The sequence below is a fragment of the Puma concolor genome, chromosome A1 (assembly GCF_028749965.1).
Source record: "Puma concolor isolate L17-30 chromosome A1, mPumCon1.1.hap2, whole genome shotgun sequence".
In the NCBI taxonomy this organism is placed as follows: Eukaryota; Metazoa; Chordata; class Mammalia; order Carnivora; family Felidae; genus Puma; species Puma concolor.
In genome coordinates this window covers 175,101,069-175,123,055 of record NC_141667.1, presented here as the reverse complement: position 1 = coordinate 175,123,055, position 21,987 = coordinate 175,101,069, and the positions used below count along the sequence as shown (strand labels likewise).

At 36.3% G+C, this 21,987-nt stretch overlaps 1 protein-coding gene across 3 annotated transcripts in view; it reads left to right on the top strand.

The window, feature by feature from the left end:
* The window catches only part of GPR180 (G protein-coupled receptor 180), a 40,034-nt gene that overhangs the window by 4,269 nt on the left and 13,778 nt on the right, over nt 1-21,987 (top strand). For all 3 annotated transcript variants that reach the window (XR_015252265.1, XR_015252268.1, XM_025924853.2), the window contains exons 3-8: nt 6,745-6,945; nt 13,344-13,524; nt 13,666-13,715; nt 16,414-16,571; nt 19,074-19,265; nt 21,141-21,218. Coding sequence is in view for 1 of the 3 variants with exons in the window: in XM_025924853.2 (XP_025780638.1) it covers nt 6,745-6,945; nt 13,344-13,524; nt 13,666-13,715; nt 16,414-16,571; nt 19,074-19,265; nt 21,141-21,218 (860 nt within the window). In the remaining 2 variants the exon portion in view is untranslated. The remainder of the gene's footprint in view (nt 1-6,744; nt 6,946-13,343; nt 13,525-13,665; nt 13,716-16,413; nt 16,572-19,073; nt 19,266-21,140; nt 21,219-21,987) is intronic.

Sequence of the window (21,987 nt, the reverse complement as noted above, 5' to 3'; positions counted from 1 at the left end):
CTGGCCTTCCATTCCTACTTCTTATAATGTCCCAAACCAATTCATCCTCTTGCCCATCTAGACCTCACCGTCTTCCAGTGTTCCCTGTTTCAGGAACCAACACCACCATCTATCCAGTAAGCAAGCTAGAAATCAAGGAGTCTTCCAACACTCCATCTTTGACCTCTCCATCTCCTTCCAGTCTATCAGTGAGTGACCTCTAAATCTCTCTTGAATTCATCTACTTTTCTTCATCTCTGCCTCCACCATGTTATTCCAGTCTGCCATAATTTCTTGCCCATTGCAGTAGTCTCCCATGTGGCCACTGCTGCCGTGCTGGTGCCCCCCGGAACCAGAGTGATCTTTCTGAACAGAGATCACGTCACATTCACTTCTTACCACACTCATAAATCTGTCTTTTTCTACTGCTCTTAGGACAAAGACATGCCTCGTTAACCTGATTAGCAAAGCCATCATAGTCTGGCCAGTGTTTGCCCCCCAGTTCCGTCTCACAGCATTGTCCCCTCCTGCCTCATTTTATCTGTGGGCTTGTTCTATTTCAGTGCTACTCTGGGCCTTTGCACAGGCTTTTCCTCTCTTGTTCTTCCTTCCCTTTTTGGCTCCTTCCTACACTAAGTTAACATGTGAGTTTTTATAGCTTGTTTTCCTCCACAGCACATATTATAGTTACCGCTTTTCATTTTATTTATTTGTTATAAAATCAGTGAGAGAAGCAAAGCTCTTCCAGCTTGTTTTCCTCCACAGCACATATTATAGTTACCGCTTTTCATTTTATTTATTTGTTATAAAATCAGCGAGAGAAGCAAAGCTCTTCTGGTCTACCCATTCACTCATGCATACACTGGGCACTTTCATGCTTCATGTACTAGGCAAGGCACTTAGGATAAATCAGAGACTAAAATACACTCTCTTTGTCTTTATGGCTAGTGGGGGTCACAGGAATGAATCTGATCAATGTGAATAAATATGAAATTGCAATTGTGGTAAGTACTATGGATGCTAGTCACATGGTGTTAGGAGAATGAAAACTTATAATATGTCTTTGTAGCTTTTACTAAGTATTTGTAGGATGAATCGTCATAGAGCTTAGGGCTTGAAGGGCTTTTGGTTTTTGGTTTTTTGGTTTGTTTTAAAGTTTATTTATTTAAGGGCATCTGGGTGGCTCAGTCTTTTGGGTATCCGACTTCGGCTCAGGTCATGATCTTACAGTTTGTAGGTTCGGGCCCCACATCGGGTTCTGTCCTGACAGCTCAGACCTGGAGCCTGCTTCAGATTCTGTGTTTCCCTCTCTTTGCTCCTCCCCACTCATGCTCTGTCAAAATAAATAAATGTTAACAAAATTTTTTTTTTTAACATTTATTTATTTTTGAGAGAGAGGGTGCGTGAGAAAGGGACAAAGAGGGAGAGAGAGAATCCCAAACAGGCTCCACCCTGACATGGGGCTTGATCTCACCACTGTGAGATCATGACCTGAGCCAGTATCAAGGGTCAGATGCTTAACCACCTGAGGCCCCCAGGCCCCCCATTTTTTGTTTTTATTTTAATTCAGTGTAGTTAACATAGTGTTATATTAGTTTCAGGTGTATAATATAGTGAATCAACAATTCTATACACTACTCAGTACTGATCATAATAAATGTTCTCTTAATCCCTTTTACCTATTTCACCCGTCCCCCCACTTTCCTCCCCTGTTTGTTCTCTGTAGATGAGAGTCTTTTTTTCTTTTTTTGTCTCTTTGTTAGTTTGTTTTGTTTCTTAAATTCCACATATGAGAAAAATCAGATGGTATTTATCTTTCTCCTGACTGACTTATTTCACTTAGCAGTAACTCTCTAGATCCATCCATATTGTTGCAAATGGCAAGATTTTATTTTTTTCATGGTTGAGTATTATTTCATTGTATGTCTATACCGCATCTTCCTCATCCATTCATCTATCAATGGACAGTTGGGCTGCTTCCATAATTTGGCTATTGTAAATAATGCTGCAGTAAACATAGGGGTGTGTATATCTTTTCAAAGTAATGTTTTCATATTCTTTGAGTAAATACCCAGTAGTGCAGTTACTGTATCATATGGCAGTTCTGTTTTTAATTTTTTGAGGAACCTCCATTCTGCATATAGTGACTACACCAGTTTCCATTTCCAACAACAGTGCATGAGGGTTCCTTTTTCTCCACATCCTCGCCAACACTTGCTATTTCTTACATTTTTTTAAAACCATTCAGGGAGGTGTGAGATGATATCTCATTGTGGTTTTGATTTGTATTCCCCTGATGATGAGTGATGTTGAGCATCTTTTCATGTGTCTGTTGGCCATCTGGATGTCTTCCTTGGAGAAATATTTATTTGTGTCTTCTGCCTATTTCTAAATTGGATTGTGGTTTTTTGGTATTGAGTTGTATTATGTATTTTAAGTTGTTTATGTATTTTGGATACTAATCCTCCATCAGATATGTCATTTGCAAATATCTTCTATTTAGTAGGTTGTCTTTGTGTTTTGTTGATTGTTTCTTTTGCTGTGCGGAAGCTTCTTATTTTGATGTAGTCCCAATAGTTTATTTTTTCTTTTATTTCCCTTGCCTCAGAAGACATATCTAGAAAAATGTTGCTTCGGCCAGTGTCAGAAAAATTACTACCTGTGTTCTCAAAAATTTTTATGGTTTCAGGTCTTCAGGACCCACATTTAGGTCTTTAATCCATTTTGACTTTTATTTTTGTGTCTGGTGTAAGAAAGTGGTCCAGTTTCATTCCTTTGTATGTAGCTGTCCCGGTTTCCCAACACCATTTGTTGAAGATATTGAGGGTTTTTTTCTGGTTGGTAGGCTGATTGCTTTGTATTTGGTACCTCAAAGTCTTTTTCTCTCTCCAGTAAAAACTTATGAGGCCATTTAAAGCTTTGACTTCTAGGAATTGATTTGTTTTTTTATATTACCTTGTTAATATTATACCATACCCTGTATACATTTGCAAAAACATAATTTTTATATCAGTCATATACCTTCAGTCCCAGAACTTATGGGTACAAGGAGACAGTATGGTGTGATGGAAAGGCTGCTAAACTGAGAACTATGGCTTGTTTTCTTTGAGCCTCACTTTACCTATCTGTACATCAGGAAAGTTGGGTTAGTTTTTGCTAAGGTTCCCAAAAGTCCTAACCTGATGTAATTCTAAATATAACTCTTCAGGATGGAGTTGAATCTATATAGGGCTATAACTTATGTAAAATCTCTAGCAGATGTTTCTTAGACTATTTTTCCTTCTTTTCTGTTCTTCTGTTGACTGCAAGGGTATTATTGGAATGGAAGATCTCAGGTAATAAGAATTTGTGGGGAATGATGATTGTTTTGTTAAATTTGGGGACCTGAAATAAATTAAGTACTGGTAATATATATATATCGCTTTTTACAAATCTAATCAATTCTTTTCCCAATACCAAAAGCCAAGTCTTAAGAAAATCTATATTCTCTACCTTTTACATATTAGTGGTCATATTTATAGTATGTTATTATTTAGAGGCTTTGGTGCATTGAAACACAAAACATATCCTTAAATGCATGACAGTGTAGTAGTACCACATATTTTTAAGTAATTTCTTGTAGAAATATTCTCATTTCCTGGCCATTAATGAGACTTTGAGGATTGAATAGCCTTTTACCTACTTGGTAATGTGTTCCTTAACTGTTTCTAACTCCTTTGAAAAACCTTGTGACTGTGAACTATGAAAAGACTAGCAGATTTGAAAAATCCTGTAGTGTCAGATGTTGCTTGTGAGTATATATATTCCCCCAAATTAATGTTTGAGAAATTATTTTTCTGTCTTCCTTTTTCCTCTTTCAGTAATGTTATAAAACATCAAATTTTAAAACAATGGTAAAAACTATTTTGTAGGTTTTTAAAGCAAGCGAAGGAGACATTTAAAAGCACTGAAAATTACAACTGTATGTAAAAAATATTTAACAAGGAGGTTTGGGGTAATTTGCTGTCATATTACAAGAGCTAAATATTTTGCATATAAAACATTTTCAGTATTATTTTTTTACATCATATGCATAAGATTTCCCTTTGTACAATTGATGTGTTTTATAAATCATTTAAAGATATTAGCATTTTATTATTTTGTGTATTTTTGTTAACAGTATTCATTTTCTTTAATAACATGATTCGGCAACTAGCCATTTAACGTTATTGTCTGCAATTCAAGTTTTGTTAATATTTGAGATACTAATTACATCAGCATAGAACATGCATGCTGTGTGGTAGTCTTTTGTCTCAAAAACAATGAACATACAGTTTTGTGAAGAGGTTTGTTTCCCAGGCCTGCTAAAAAAGGCCACAAGACAAAAACTGAAGGCCAGTATCACTTTTTGAAGCACACTTTTGTTTTTATTTGATGTAAATCTGCACAATTGAAAATGAAACATTAAAGAGTATATTGGTGAAAAATATAATAGTTAATTTTTATTTTTTATGTCATCTAAGAAAAAAATCACAAGTGATGAAATAGCAAAGTAGCAGAACCGTTATATTATGAGGTCCAAATTATGTCATTGTGAGCTGCACAGTTCACATGCCTAATTTCTGAACCACTGGTGATCATATATTGAATTCTTGTTAAAGGTCTTCAAATATTTATCAGAAACTAGAGTCTTTGCTACCCATTTCAAGAAGCTATACAGTAAAAATAAATAAGTAAGCAAAAAAAAAAAAAAAAAAAAAACGCAGTATAAATGCCAGCCAATTTAAGATAGCCCCCAAAAAACAATGCTGTGGCATTATTAATAAAATCAGCTTGTCCACTTCAACTGCTGTTAATGAAATTCCCAATTGTAAAGTTTTAAGTCCTCAAAATTTGAATCCTGACTAGATAAATCTGTATCTCATTTTAAAGACCATCCATAAGTAGTATTTTTTAAACATTTTGTTAGGAACATTTCCATTCATATAGATATGTTGAAAGTGTAGTACAACTAACATCTGTATATCCTGGCTTAGATTCAATAATTGTTAATATTTTGTTACATTTGCTTCTTATTCGTACGTGTGTGATTTTTGTTTTAAATCACAGCATAAGAAAATAAGCTGTGGATGTCATGAGCAGTTTGCCCCAGCATGTATTTTATAAGAGTGAGGAAATTCTTCCGTTAGCATTACCATTATGATGCCTAAGAAAAGGAATAAGTTCGTAATATCCTCTAAAATCTCTTCCACATGCAGATCATCAAGTTTATCTCAACAAGTGTCTTTTATTTATTAAAAAGTATTTTTTCTTCAATTGAGAAAAAGATCAGGACTAGCTGGCCTGCTGTGGGGGCAATCTAGAGTTGGAGATTGGGCCCATCACTATCTTACATTTTAAGAATACTTTGTATAGAATCAGACTCTTTAGGTAGGATTTTTATATACTGTCTCATTTGCTCCTGACAAGAACTGTGAGCCAGACAGGTCGGGTACCTTAATTTTACTACTGAAGAAGCACATTTCGAGAGGTTAAGCAATTTATTTGCTGAGTCATGAAGTTATTAAGTAATAGCACCAACTCTGCTACTTTTTTTATTCTATAGTGTGTTTGAGACATAACCCTCCTACGTGAGAGTACCTCGTAAGTCAGAATCATAGTTTCAGATTTGGAATGCATACTAGACATCATTAAGTGTTTCTCAGAAGGGGTGCTGTTGACATTTTCGGTGGAACAGGTCTTTATTGTATGAAATTTTACCTTGGATTACATGCGGTTTGGCACAGCCTCCCTCCAAGGACCTTGTCCACTATTGTGACAACAAAACTGTCCCTGCACATTTGCGAATGCCCTGGAGGGGAGCAGGATTACCCTGCATAGAGAACCATTTATTGGTATAACTACCTGTTTTAAAGAAAGGAAAAGGAGAATTATCCTTTATTCAGCACCTACTGTATGACAGGTACCATCATACGTAACTCCTATACCTCAGTGCTTTCTTCCGCTCCTTGCTCCAAGTATTATCTCCATTTTACGGATGAAGAGAGTAAATGTCATTGCTTGTACATCTTGCCCAAGTTTACATGGTAGGTAAGTATTGGAAGCCAGGATTCAAACACAGATCTGTGTGATGCCAACTTTCATGAATCTCCCTGTTCCCCCACGATATAGACCGGGCCCAGTATGACAACTCTTACGTTCCCATCATTTCTATTTTTCCACTTTGAGTATCTTTTTAATGAATAATCAACGAGAAAAAGATTTTGGAAAATCGTTTGAAGGTATATGTCGGTCATAGTTTTTAGGTACAGTGATTCCCTGAGTTGAATGCTCCATTTTAAATTTAACGCAAATATAATTTTCAAAAATGTCTCTGCAGCGGTTACACAGCTTTGTGAATGTACTTAATGCCACAGAACTGTACACTTCAAAATGGTTAAAACGGTCATGTGTTAGGCATGTTTTACCACAATAAAAAAGAAACTATTTTTAGTGTTGCTAATCCACATGAAAATCTTGACATACTTAAAATTCAAATTCAGAATTTCATTGAAACCATTCTACTCATTTGTGATGCTTCACAGGACTTTTATAATGACTCCTTTGGTTAAGATAACATTATTTTTATCTACCTTAGGATTTACAGACCTTATTCCAAAACTACACCAGGGGTTTGATTTTCAAGGTAATAAGAACTAAACAAAACTGCGAATTGATTATATGACTAAAACAACGAATACATTTGCGAACTTTGCTTTGAAAGTGCTATTTTCTTTCTTTTTAAAGTGGCCATGAATCAGACTGAACATAATCTGACTGTGTCCCAGATTCCATATCCACAAACGTGGCACGTGTTTTATGCAGACAAGTATACGTGCAAAGATGACAATGAGAATTCTCTGGCAGAAGATATCCCATTTGAAATGATGTTACTAAACCCGGATGCCGAAGGGAATCCATTTGATCATTTTAGTGCTGGAGAATCTGGTAAGAATATATACTCAAATGTATGTTCTAAGTATAGAAAAAGATTGATGCACAAATATCTTCATGTTGTGTTTTTAGAATATTAAAACTTAAAAGCAACTTAAGTGTGTAGTAGTAGGCAGATGGTAAATGAATCCTTTAATAGCATTTTAATAGCTATACTATTAAGTTAAAGAAGCAGAACGCTAAATTTTATATTTTACGATTTCAAGTATGTTACAGAATGCACAGAATTAAGCAGAGAGAAGTACAGAAATATTAACAGAATGTTTCTATATTTTGGGTGGTAGTATTATGGATGATTTTTGGTCTTCTCTATACATTCTAAACCTTTTTTTGTTTTTATGATAACGTAGCATTATTTTTATAAACAGAAAAATGTTAATAAATTGAGCAATCTAAATTGGAAAACCAATTTTTAAGTGAGATAGAAACTGACCTACTTTTCCCAACTTGTTTAAACAGATTAGGGATTATCTTCATAGGAGCTTGCAACCATTTTAAGAGTGATCGAAGTTTATAATGTTTTCCAAAATCAGAATTACTCCCATAAAATATGCCATCAAAATTTTAGGTCGTGGAGCGCCTGGGTGGCTCAGTCAGTTAAGTGTCCGACTTCGGCTTAGGTCATGATCTCACGGTTTGTGGGTTCGAGCCCCGCGTCGGGCTCTGTGCTGACAGCTCAGAGCCTGGAGCCTGCTTCGGATTCTGTGTCTCCCTCTCTCTGCTTCGTCCCCATTCATGCTCTGTCTCTCTCTGTCTCTCAAAAAGAAATTTAAAAGGTTAAAAAAATTTTTTTTTTTAATTTTTGGTTGTGTATTGCTCTATGGAAGTAAGATTCCTAGCCCAAACAGAAATGAATGACTTCTTGCGATTAATGATAGACATGCTATAAAGTATTCCAGCAGACTTGTAAATCAGCGTGTCAGAATGAAAACTAAGATCTGTAGACTGTCTATCAAAGAAAAGGATTAGGAGTTTACTTCTTACTGAGTTCATTACCCATTTGGAAGAATCAGTCTGCTTAGAGAAAAATTTCAATCCCATTAAATCTCATTGACCATCATGGTGAGTGGGTATAGGAAGAACAGGAATTGAGGCTACATTAGATTAAACCAGTTGTTTAGTTCAAAGTGTAAATTGTCACAGCTAGAAATGTAACTCGAGGAGCATGTGTTATGGGCAGTAGGTCACCAGTAACTTAACATGTGGAAAGATGAATTTTTTAAACTATCTTTTAGTCTAAAAACAATGTTTACATAGTGACAGAGTGCGAAACATTTTTAAATAGTTAAAAAGTTCTTTCTGTGAAGGAAATGACATAAGGGTAAGCCACTCAAGTTGTTTTTGAATGAAGATGAACTTAAAAGTTAAATTTTACTTAATAGTGCTTTGGAGCAGTATGGATCATTATTGGAAGTTAATTTAGTCCTACTGTTTCTTTTATCTTTATAACATTTTCTGTATTGGGAAACGCATTGATGAAATCCAGGTCTGCTGATAGCATTGGATGGACAGTTGGATTAAATTGCTTGTATGGTCCCTTTTAACCATAAGTCTTCACTATTTCCTATGACACTAATTTTTAGGCCTGGTAAAGGCTCAGAGGGAGGTAATGCTCTCCTGTGGTCCCTGGATGTGCAAACCCTACAGCCTGAAGCAGAGTTCAAATCTAATAGCCCTTTCCCCTCCTGCCCTTCCAGCAATATGGCTTCAATTCAAGAGGTGGTTTTATTTATTGTGTGGATCCATGAGACTCTGCTACATCCTGATATGCTTTTTTTTTTTTTTTTTTGGCTTCCTTACCCAGACTCCCATTTTTGGTCTCTTTCTCATTCCTAATTAGACTTCTGAACATTGACTATAGGCCATAGAATGATCACGTTTGTGGCCTGTGCCACTGAACATCAGTCATACTTGCCCTGGCTCACCCTGAACCCTGCCTACATCTTCCATTGTTTTTCCCAGCATCCTGAATTATGGCTAGCTTTGTCTTTAGTGTTCATACAAACTATTCCGATTCAGCTCTTAGTCCTGACTCCTTCTGACCTACCTTCTCCTATGACTGATTTTGATTTGATGCTTATACTTATGGCTAAAATCTGTCTTATACTAGAATGGGGAAAGTTACATTTAAACAACGGGCAAAATGTCACTATAGTATGTATTTTCATTAAGCATGGGATTCTGTGCAAGGCTAATCTGTGGGGATTGATTATTAACAAGTGCCAGAAATACTCAGAAGTATTCAGATTTGTTATATAGCTGGCTTCATTCCTAGGGATCACATCATTTTATTGATTAAAATGCCTAGGAGCCTTAAAATATGATTAATTCCACATTGCCATGAGATGTGATGGTTTACATCGAAGTCTAAATCAGTGGTTCTCAACCCATCACTGTGCATCTGGAGAGCTTTAGAAAATATATAAATGTCCACCCTCTGAGACTCCAATAGATTGGCTTTTGGAGTGGAAGCCAGGCAACTATAGTTTGTCAGAGCTTCAAGTTGACTCTAATGTGCAGAACCAGTGACCTAAAAGTCCATATTCCACATTGTTTTGGTATTGTATTGGTTTTACAGTACAGTCTTGAGAGGGATTCTTCCTACAGTATAGGAAGCCTCAAGGTATGGAATTTATTTCCAGGGAGTAATCCCCAGTTAGTTCGTCTTAGAAACTTCTTCTCATTTGTCTTTCTTTCCTGAGTAGGGAAAATTGATTTGCTATGGTTTTTACTGAGAATTGACTACTAAGCTGTATGTCTGAGGGGTTTGAATTACATAACCTGGTGCGGATAGCTGCAATCAATGCTACACATTATTCTGGTTAGATTTTATCATTTGTTTTCTTTCAAACCAATTACGTGTTTTGTGTCTATCAAACTTCGGTTAAGCTCCTATTTCACAGATTGGTCTAGGTTAAAAAAAAAAAAAACCATTAAGACAAGTATGATGCCACTTGACAAAACACTACATAGGAATATTATGCTTTAAGGTAGAATAAAGTAGAACTGCTTCTTAAAAAAATTAGAATTTTTGTTAAAAAATCAGCACTGTATCTGTGTTCTTGTTAGAGACGAACAGAAGTAGACTCCTGAGAGTTAAAGCATTATCATCTGAAGTAGACTGGTTTTCATCGCAATAATATTATAATATTATTCTCTGTTACGTCTGCCATCTCACTGTTTTTTCAAGATTCCAGATACTAGCTCTGGTAACATGTTGGCATGCTTTTGGTTGAAAGTAACAGAAAACTCAAATGCAGGTGGTACAGACAATGAATGAATGATCAGGCAGAAATTAATTATCTTCCATAACAAGAATTTGTGAGGCTTCCTCATGGTGGTTTAGTCAGCGTGTCTGTGTCCTCCTGTCTTCTGACTGTCCGCGTTATCCGTAGGCTAGCTCCCTCGTGTTCAGAGTTAACTGCGGTTCACTGTGTGGGCATCGCATCTAGATAACGGCAAAATTCAGTATCTGTTTTGAGAGCAAGGACACCTTCCTCAGAGGCTCCCTCGTCACACTTCACTGGGCAGAACGGGGTCACATGCCTTTGCTCTACAGCATCCTAAGAGAAATGTAAGTGAAGGTGTCAAAGAGGGTAGACCGACGTGTCAGAGTAAAGGGTTAGGCTTCCCTCTTACTGGCAGGAGTGTTGGAATTTCTGTGATCAGTTGAGACTGATCCAGATCCATCTTGAAACACTTCAGGGTGGTGTGGACACCGGGGCTCTGAGGCTGCAAGCGGAGCGGGCAGGCGGGAGTGGGCCAGTGCCGTGGCCATGGCCGGTGACTCTCCCCTTGTCTTACCCTCTTTCCTCTCATCTCCCGTCCTTCAGCTGCAGCTGGGTTTTTTGAAGCTGTGCTGTAAGTTTTCTTCCTGCTGAATTTGGCCAGCGCTTCTTGCCGTGCAGCTTGCCTTAAAACCCACACGTTTTCTCATAACGCATGTGTTTGCCACCTGCTGCATACTCATTTGATGGCACTTTTCTTCTTCCGTATCTAGGTGAGAGTTAGTGTCTGTTTTAGGATTAGAATCTAATCTCACGGTGAACAGATACAGACTGCTTTCTTGTGATGGATGGTGGCAAAATAAAAATTGATCACTGAAGAGAAAAAAAACCACTTTTTTTTTCGAGAGCAACTTTATTTAAAAGAACAGTGAGTGCAGAGTCAGCATTTTATCTTTAGACTGTCTTGTGGACAGGGTCAAGGTAAGAATAATTTATGCAAAACTGAATGAACAAAGTACAGGGCACAGGTGTCCTGAGCTAGTTCAAGTTATTTAATATATTATCTGAATGAAATAATTTACTAGTTACAATGTTAGCTTTTCTGGAAGGTACACTTAATCTTGAATAATCCTAAAACATTTTTTTGCTACTGACATGCTTTCAAAAGTATCCTCCTCCGATTTTATTATTCTGTTTACTCAGTACATAGTCTGAGGATTTTCTTTTCATGGTAGATTTGTAACCTAATGGAGTCTGAAACTTTATCTTGTAATGGATATTCTGTAAAGCATTATAAATAAATAGAACGAAAGAATGCCATAATTAAGTCTTCATACTAAGGAGGAGAAATAACGAAGATTCGAAAGGTAGACTAGCATAAAGAATTTTACTGACCCAGTGATAATATGTTTAGTGTATTTTCTGTCTTGTTCCATTACTATAACAATTCTGGGCTTATTGTTCCATTATTTCTAAAGCTGGAATACTTTTCTATGTAAGGAGTTTAAAAAGAAATTATGCCTCTTCAGTTATTTGATCTTCTCTTCCTGAAGTCTAAACATGCTTTTTCACCTGGAGGAGAGAAATGAACTAGCGACATTTATATATGTAGAGCAGGAGAGACACCCAGTGGCTGAAATACTTACCTTTTTTTTTTTTCCTCCTGACCATGCCAAAAACATGATTGAGATCGAACTGTTTATTGACTGTTTTTCCTACTATTTGCATCTTCTGGATTGCTTTTTCAAAAAGAATACTCCTTTCTCTGCCTGTTGATTGGAGTTTACCTCAAAGGGGAAGCTAAAGCAGAGTCGGTGTTCATGATCGATAGAGGTGATTGCGGTTTAGACTGTTCGTCCCCAGGCTCAGGAGAGGCAGCTCTGCTCACAGCCACCGTCACTAAGCGCCAGTGTTGTTTAGATAGAATATAATATAAAATCGTAGTATTATAGACTAGCTAGCCCTCTGGTTTATGATAAATTTTTTCCAAATTTTATGAAAAATAACACAGCTCAAAGATTCCAGGTACTGCAGAAAAAGGGGTATTTCTCTTGTGGCTGCACGAAGACTGTACTGGCAAGCTGCTAGTAGGAACTAGAGCCTGCTTAATGACTGGCACCGTTTTTAATATAAAGTCTGTTCACTTACTTGGTTCTTGTCGTTACCAAGCAGCTCCCTTTGCTCTTTGGAAATTTCTGCTTACTCAAAATATTTCTTTCACTGTGACCTCATTCGACTTCTTTGGTCTGTCCCAACATCAGCTCCTTTCAACTCCAGTTTCTATTGCCTGATTCTTTCCATGTTTTGTGGTTTGATTTCCTGAGAGAATATGATTAGCCTAACTTACCTTGGAGAACCAAATTAGACTGGTGGCCAGTGGCTCGTCTTTGGATTGCTGGCCATCTGGTCAGGTGTTAAACAGTTTTAAGTCAACTGTAGACTGGAGGCTTATGGTCTCCATAGGATTTCCTTTTTGACAAGAGCAGAAGACAGTTGACTTCAGAAGGGGACTCTGGTCGTAACAGGTATTTTGAAACTCTCCAACTGAAAATGTAAGGTAATGGTACATTTCAGAGTTGTGTTTCTGCATCAGAATCACCTGATGGGCTTATTAAAACACAGCTTGCTGGTCCCCTCTCCCACAATTTCTGATACAGCAGATCTGGGATGAGGCCCAAGCATGTGCATTTCTAACAAGTTCCCTACTGCTGCTGCTGGCCCAGGGATCACACTTTGAGAGCCATTGTCAGGGTATATTAAAGTGTTGTTGACTGAATCTGTTCCTAACTTTCATATGGAAGTAATCCACTTTGGGGGTAAAAAGTATGTCTCACAATGCTGAAACCCTTGTTTTTACTGTTTCCTAACAAAACTGTGATCTTACAGTTAGTCTTCGGGCTTATCCCCCGGCTGCTATGCTTTTTTATATATTGACTTTACCTGCTTTTAGTTTAATCTGCCTTCTTATGTTTAAATCTTTATCCCACAGTAAAAAAATTGTTTTAAGTTTCAATAATTTCCCTTTTTTTTTCCTTACAAAAGTGAATGCTATGACTCCAGTGAAAAAACAAGTTTTAGAAATATATTGGCAGGAAGATTTGAAAGCAACCCTGCACTGTAAGTGGCTTTGTTTGACTGAAGCAAGCTCCTTTCTTCTCTCCACAGGGCTACATGAGTTCTTCTTCCTCCTAGTCCTTGTGTACTTTGTGATTGCCTGCATTTATGCTCAGTCATTGTGGCAGGCTATTAAGAAAGGAGGACCCATGCACATGATTTTAAAGGTCCTGACAACTGCATTGCTGTTACAAGCTGCTTCGGCTTTAGCTAATTACATTCATTTTTCCAGGTAACTCCAAACCACTAAAACTGTGTTCATCATTATGTCTAATTAATCCTAATTAGTTCACCAAAATTATGCCTGCTTTGATTACGAATAATCTTTTCACATTTGTAATTTACACTAATACTCTTCTCTTCAATTCCTCAGTTACTCCAAAGATGGACTAGGGATACCTTTTATGGGAAGTTTGGCAGAATGTGAGTATCTTTCTGAGATTCATTTTTTAAAACATAAACTTGCTATCTGTTTATTGTTTGTTTTCCTTTTTTGTACATTGTTTTTTGTCATAGTACAATTTTTCTATCCAAGGTTGGTTAGAATTCAGCTCAACTGAAAACAGGGTTACAGATTCAGTTCCCATGTGTCCTGTTTAACTTCTTTTTAATTATCAGTCATGTGCGTCGTTCTTCATTGTTTTTGGAGCATATTTATATACATTCTCTCACTTTAAGTAAAAACTCACTGAAGTAGATACAATTAGCCTTATTTTGCACATAAAGAATCTGGGCTCGTTGACAGGAAGTACATTTCCAAATGTCAGCAGCTTTTGAGCGGTAAAGACAAAAGTCAGACCCAAGTTTTCTGATCCCAGAGCTGACATTTGTAGTCCTATTTTCAACCCTTTTTTGACTCTTTTTCTATTTCTGACCCAGAGCCATAGAGTACACCTATAAGTGAACTGACCTCACATCTCGTTCTTTTATTTGTATGAGGAACTTTCATGAAGTAATTTTTCAGTTAAGCATGATGGGAAAAATAGTCAAGATTTGCTCTAAAAAAGCAGATTCTGAATATGAAACCATTCTAGGATTTACTTTTTTAAATATTTCCATAGTTCTGGTCTCCTCTTTAATAGGGTAGCTTATGGTAATCTCTGTAATCATCTGAAGACCCATTTATCCTCATCTTGCTGCCTGTCTTAAGATTCTAAACCTTCTAGAACCTGTTTTCCTAGTGAAGAGAATGTGTGCTGGTCACCTCCTGGCCACGAAAAAGAGTTGCTTCTTTTTGAACGTTATTGAGAACTCTGGTTTCTCTTGCTCTTGTCTCTTAGGTGACTTAGGATGTTTAACAGAACCGTAGAATTTTAAATCTGAACAGAACCTTAGAAATAATTTAGCTTATGCATTTTAGAGAGGTAAAACACACAAAAGCCCATCACGGGCAAGCTATTACCAAAATCAAAGACTTTTGGATTTTTGTGAGTGTCTGCTATATACAAAACACTTTTTTTTTTTTTTTTTTTTTTGGCTGTCTGGCATCTTCACTGTAGGTTTAAAAGCAAAAGGTTTTTTTGTGTGTGTGTTTTTAATTACAGTAAATCAGCGTTGCTAAATTTTGGTGTTCTGACAACAAATTTGGTTTAATGATTAAATGTCAAGATTTTTAATAAAATCACACAGAATGGGATTTTTGTGTGATCTGCTTTTTTTATTTATAGTTATTTTTCAGAAACAGATAAGCAGTGTTCTACCTATGCTTACAGTTATGGTATTCTATCAATATGTGTATTACTTAGTATACAGAGAAATGAGCCAGAACATCAGGGTTCCCCCCCCCCAGGTATTTGTTTTTGCTAATTAGCAATTTATGCAGGAATATTTCTTTGGCTGGCTTCTTTAAGTAACTGAATATGTATTTGTGAGATGTTTAATAAAAGTATTTGGCATCACTGTCACTTGAAATCTGTGGTGAAAGAAAACTGCTTGATCTGAAAGGTCATGGCATTTTGTACCATTCAAATGTCATGATAGTTCATTATCAGAACTCACTATTACAAGTATATGAGCATAAATGTAGAGTCTTCAGTTTTAATTTAGAGGGCAGAACAGTGGTCATTATATATCTGAAGAGGTGTATCATGAATAGGTTTTCAGGTTATAAGTTGCTAATATGTTATACCACAGCTAGTTTTATCCATTTCTACAAGAAAATCTTTATATGAAAGAAATAAAAGCTGTAAACATCCAAGGTATGGATGACAATTTGAAGAAAGTTTCACTTTGTTCAATTCTGATCACGTTTGTGCCAAAGTCGGTATCAAAATATACTATGGTGAGAAAGTGATCATCTTTTTTTTTTTTAAATCAATAAATACCAGCTTCCAAAGTAAAAATGCATGGAACTTGGAGTATTTGGAGATTGTTGTTTTCTTGAAGCTGGAACCGGATGTGGGTGGTCTCCTTGCTACTTGTTTAAAGTAGCAGCCTTTCCCTGCAGTGTACATGGTGGCCGCCTGGTGGCACATCACACCAGGGCACGGATCATTTCGTTTCGTTTGTCTTCCGGACTCAACATCACCGAATGCTACAGCAGCCGTGCATTTTGTTGTCATGGCTATTTCTTGCTAACAGTTTGAGAAAATAAGTTCACACTATGTAGTTCAGCCATCAAAAAAAAAAATTAACAACCTAGAACTGAAGACACTAGTATGCCCCACATTGCAGAAATTACATTTAAAATGTGTTTATTTTAATAAGCAGTAAGTTACAGAGAACAGTATTATGTAGTTAGAAAAATTAAGAAAAACGGGAAACACAAAGATTTAAAGTTAGTCTTTTTTTTAAATATGAAATTTAATTTTTAAAAAAAAGAAATTTATTGTCAAATTGGTTTCCGTACAACACCCGGTGCTCATCCCAAAGTTAGTCTTAATAGAGATGTATAGAGAAAGAGAGAGAAAGAATATTGCCGTTAATAAGAACTTAAGGGCAAAATTTTAATTGTTAGAGTTCGACATGGATATCTCTAATTATTGAATTTTATCAACTTCTCTTTGAAAATGCCTATCTTTTTGTGTTTAAAAAATAATTGCTTTATATTCTCAATACAAAAAAGACCAGATCCTTCGTGTTATGAAAACTTGGTTGACTTTGGTTTTCATTTCCCATTTAGTTTTTGACATTGCTTCCCAAATTCAAATGTTATACCTGCTTCTGAGTTTGTGTATGGGTTGGACAATAGTGAGGATGAAGAAGTCTCAAAGCAGACCTCTCCAGTGGGATTCTACTCCTGCATCCACTGGCATTGCTGTATTCATCGTCATAACACAGGTGAGGATTAATCCTCAGTGTTTGTCCTTTGCAATATGCAGAAATGCAAACGTGAATATGTCTCATTTCAAAGGTAAAACTTGGGACCCATGAGCAATTTGTCACTTTAAAGTCTTTTCATCTTTTGAGTGCTAGTATAGATTGCAGAATGTAATTGTAATTTATCTGAATTTGAGATTTCTCTCAGCTTATTCAAGTGCAGAATGCTTACTATTAGGTTAGATTCTCATTTCCTACTTAATAGCTTTCTTTTATATTTTCTAACACACATAGTAAGTATTCAACATTTTAAATGAGTGAATCAATGAATCTGAGATTCATCCATAGGCATGGATCTTTAGGTCCAGTTCTGCTACTTTATACATGAAACAATTCAAGTGAATATCTGAGATTAATGAAAAAGCAATTTACAGAATGAGAAAGAATGGGATCTAGTTTTTGAGAACAAATGCAAAAACAAATACAGTCCTCTTAGCCCTTTTTTTGTTTGTTTTCTCTTATTCTCAGATCTCAATATGCTTATATGCAATGGAGTTTATAAAAATTACAAAGAAAGGTATAAACAAAAATTTATACTGAGTTCGTGACCACCACTAGCTATAGATGAAAATGAAATTTACACCTGGGCTCTGCAGAGGACATTATATCTAAGTTTTAATGCATTAAATAAATTGAAAATTTCATTAATGAATGATAAGACCTGTGCTTTATTCATCTTTATACTCATAGTATTTATTTAGTATAGGTGTTGAGTGAAATACGTGTATTGAATTTCATGATTGATTTAGAAAGAGACCATATGACAGGTGGTAATATTTATAAAGGAAATAATGCCTTTCTCAGGCATTAGATGGAAAGGCTAATGACAACTGAATTAGAAATGATAAGTATAAGGGCAAGATTCTACCAAGTTAATGTTTTTGATCTAGGGCTTATGGAGACTAGTGTTCATATCAGGCTAAATTCTCATTTCTCAATAAATAGCTTTTTTAAAAACTGAATTTTCATGATTTCCTTATAATGTTAATCCATTATCATAGACAAATAGGAATTGAGAACTGAGATTATGACACTTCTCTAGAGTTTATGTCAGCGTTTATGATGAATACATGACACATGACCCTGGTCCTCAACCAGCCAGACAAGGAAGGTGAATGAGACTACATAAGTACAAATACACATGTATATTCCACAAGTCACACGCTAGTATACATATCTGAAACTGTGGGGTTTGAGGATGTAAAAATGCGAATCATGGGAAATAATAGTTCTTTTTTGTTGGTTTTCTTTGGGGTTAATTAACAAATAGAAATTGTACATTTTTAAGACATACAACTTGATGTTTTGATATATGTATGCATTTTGAAATGATCACCAAAATCAGGCTAGTTAACATATCCATCACCTCACATAGATACCAGGAGATAGTAGTTTACAATAGGACTTCTTTTTGTACAAGTTAAGTTTAGAAATGCAGGTTAGGGAATCATATGGGTATAGTAATTTGGTGGAGTGAAGAAATAACACTTCAGTCATGGAGAGCACATCTTCACCCTAAGAAGGAAATGTAGGTGTGGGGGATGACAGAGAAATTCAGCTGTCAAGCGTGGAAGCAGGAAGATTTCAGAATGAGAAGAGGAAGGGGTTTCTGACAAACCCCATAAAGTCTAAGAATTGGATTTAATAACTGAATTTTGATCTAAATTCTTTGCAAGCCACTGAAGACCACTCTAAGGGCCGAGCTGGCAAATCAAAGAAACACGGGGACCCCTGACATGTGTGATGGCAAAAATATTATAATAGCTTGTGATCAGTGTTTAGAAAAGATGGAGGGAAAGTGATTTCTACAAAAGAGCAAAACACAGAACAGCTAATGAGGAACTTGGTGAGCTTTTTTTTACTGTAATAGTAACCATACGGGAGGAAAAAAGTCAACAAACAAATGGATAAGTAACGATGCTGGTCATCTGAGTATAGCCTGGCTGCTTCTAGTGAATATAAAAAATGTACCCTCCTTTACCCTGAGAGGTTACATCTGAAATCAACAGCTCCGACTCATTCACTTCTGGATTACAGAAGATACTGACATGTTTCAAAGTCACCCTGATACAATGGTGCTTGAATACAGGGCAGTTTGATTCTTCATATAGTGTGGAAGGAAGAAAGATTTAGAAGAAAGTTCAGATTTCTACTCTTAACCTTTTCAACTTATTTTCATCCTTAAAGATATCTTGTATTGGGGTAACATTCACATTTTTTATTTTCTGTATGTTGGTCTCATTCAATAAAAATCCCTTTTCTCTGCTGTAGGGTAGGGTATCAGGGGGGTAAAGTCTGTGCTGGGTGTCTGTGTTTTATTAACAACCTTTATGGTGTGATAAGTCTTAGAACCTCTTAGGAATATTTATATATGCTTTAAGGAGGTGTTTAAAAAGCAAGTACTCTACTTATAAGTAGACATGATTTTTTTTCTCTCTCTAAATGTAATATTGTATTTTGCAGAGTATTTTGCTACTTTGGGAACAGTTTGAAGATACCAGTCCTCACAGCTACCATTCACATCACAACTTAGCAGGGATCTTGCTAATCATTTTAAGAATTTGCCTAGCATTGTCATTAGGCTGTGGACTCTACCAGATCATCACAGTGGAGAGAAGCACGCTGAAAAGGGAGTTTTACATCACATTTGCCAAGGTATGGGTTTGGGTAGAAAATGGCTTCTTGTGATTATCAGCTTTGTTCTACTTTTTGGGGGAAGTTAAGCAACCCCATGTTAATATTGGTTAAGCTTGTATTCTGTGCCAAAGCACTGAGATACGCCCTTTATGTGCCCCAGCTCATCTAATCTTCACAACCTGTGAGATGTAGGTATTATCCCATTTTACAGAACCCTTGCGATAGTAGTTTCCATGTAATCTTAGGTCAGTTTGCCTATGTCATAATTTCTTTGTCAATAGGAATTCTACACTCTTTTTCCGTATCAGAGTTTTTTAAAAATTACATTAGAATACAGCTTACATTTCTCAAAAAACAGTTATTAACTATGAACTGTTCACATGCAGAGTTATGCAGTCTTTTCTAACAAGCCGTAAGGAGCTCTCAGCAAAAGTAGATGAAGCAGGAGCCTGGGGACATAGTATGTTTCAGCCATTTCACTGCCTCCCAAGGAGGTCATGTTTACTTTATTACTTCTTCTGTGTCCCTTACCCTCGTGGGATCTAAAAGCAAATTTGATTTTTTTTTCTCTACCCGTTTAACAAAGGAAAAGATGAGAGAAGTTGGGGCAGCAATGCTGTAGGAGTCTACCTCCTAGAGAGTTCTGTTTTTCGGTCAGATTGACAGAATCCGTACACCTTCCTCTTGGCAACCCAGAACGGTATTCGGATAAGCCGTTTAGTCTGCCCGCCCGAGTCCACAGGGCTCAGCGTCCATTCCGAGGTGGCTGTGGAAGTAGGGCCAAATTCCTCATTCCCAGTGTTCAGCATCTTAAAGCTGCTGTTGCAGCCGCAGGAACCCACGTCAGCTTTCTGAGTGCCAAACGGGCAAAAAAACACGTCACTTTGCTTTTGAATTTGTCACAGGGATGGATGGGTTTGCGTATTGTTTGAAAAGTTAATATATGTTTAAGGGGGTTTAAAACTAAATTTCCTCTTTCATTCTGTATTGCAGATAGTAACAAACTTTTTCTTAAAAATTTTTTATATGTTTTAATTTAACTTTTTGAATGGGTTCAAACATCTGAAAGTGTTTAAAGAGCAGTTTTTTGTTTTTTTTTTACCTCTCGTCTGTCTATCCAGTTATTATCTCCTCCTATAATCACTGCTATCAATTCCTGACTTACCCTCCTAGAGAACTTTAAACATGTATGTATTCCTGTGTATTTCCCTCCGTATTTACACAAACAGTAGTATACTAAACACCTTTTTTTACATCTTGTTTTTTCCCTTCTCTTCAGTATACCAGGTGTCTCAACAGCTCCTATTATTAACTTATTATTTCACTTAACATTTAATTTTGGAAGATAGAATACAGTGCCGTGGTTCTAGGGAAGATAGAAAAAGATGCTTGAAAAGTATAATGTTAAAAAGTTTCCCATCCTTCCTTGCCCAGTTCCGCTGTCCTGCGTACTAGCTCACAAATGGGCAAGCACTGTCAGTGCTTTGGCATTCTTACAGAATCTCTTCCTGTATCTACATGCGAATACGAATGCATGGTCTTACTTTTTTCCTTTTACAGAAATAGTACACGTTTGTACTTTGCTTTTCTCAATGCTTGATGTTGCTTATATTCATGAATTTTCATGGTTAAATATATAACATAGTGTACACTATTAAGTATATTAAAATGTGTACATGTAAGAGATGTACAAATACAAAATTTTAAATATCCACGTGATTAGAAACAAAATGTTATCCTAGCAGCATCAAATTTATTTTTTATATTTAGAGTAGCAAGCTCTACTCTGAAGATCAATTGAGGTCAATCAGGACCTCCTAAATATGCTAGTAATGTTACTCTGAAAATAAAGATACAGCTGCCTGCATTTGACTTACTTCTCATTTGTTTCAGGGCTGTATCTTGTGGTTTTTATGCCATCCAGGTCTCGCATGTATTTCTGTCGTTTTTAGTGACTACCAAAGAGATAAGGTAAGTAAAACACATGATCACAGTGGTTTTTTATAGTGTTTATTGGGAAATTATTAAAGGTGAAAAGGCCTATTTTTTTCCATTTAGAGGTTTTTTTGAGCTTTTTATGTATTTTATTTTATTTTTAATTTTTTTAAGCTCTATTTTATTTTTGAGAGAGACAGAGTGCAAGCAGGGGAGAGGCAGAGAGAGAGGGAGACACAGAATCCAAAGCAGGTTCCAGGCTCTGAGCCGGATGGGACTCTCAGCACAGAGTCCCGTGTGGGGCTCAAACCCATGAACCACAAGCTCATGACCGGAGCCGAAGTTGGACGCTTAACCCACTGAGCCACCCAGGCGCCACATTGAGCTCTTTAAAATAAAGCTTTGAAACAAAATATTGAACTGGCGAGTATATAAATTAGAACTTTAAGTGTAAAAGAAAAATGTTTAATTTAGTTAATAAAAAATGATAAAAATAGCTTTTGTTAATTTTAATCTATTTCATAATACTATTTTATAAATGAGGCGATTCATAATCCGTCGTTGTTAGGAAAAATTGATTAAGATGTTTTACAGCATAGTGGAAAAATCAAAATAGATTTAAAAAAATCAGTCTAGTTGCTTTAACAGACTGCAGACTGCAATGCCACGCTCAAGTGTGCCACCATTTTCATTGTGCTGAAACCCACCTTCTTAGAAGGTAAACGACTCCATCATTTCAAAGTGTTCTGCCGGGTACCTTTTACAAGCAATGCAGTCTGTGCTTGAACACATGGATGTTTCTTAA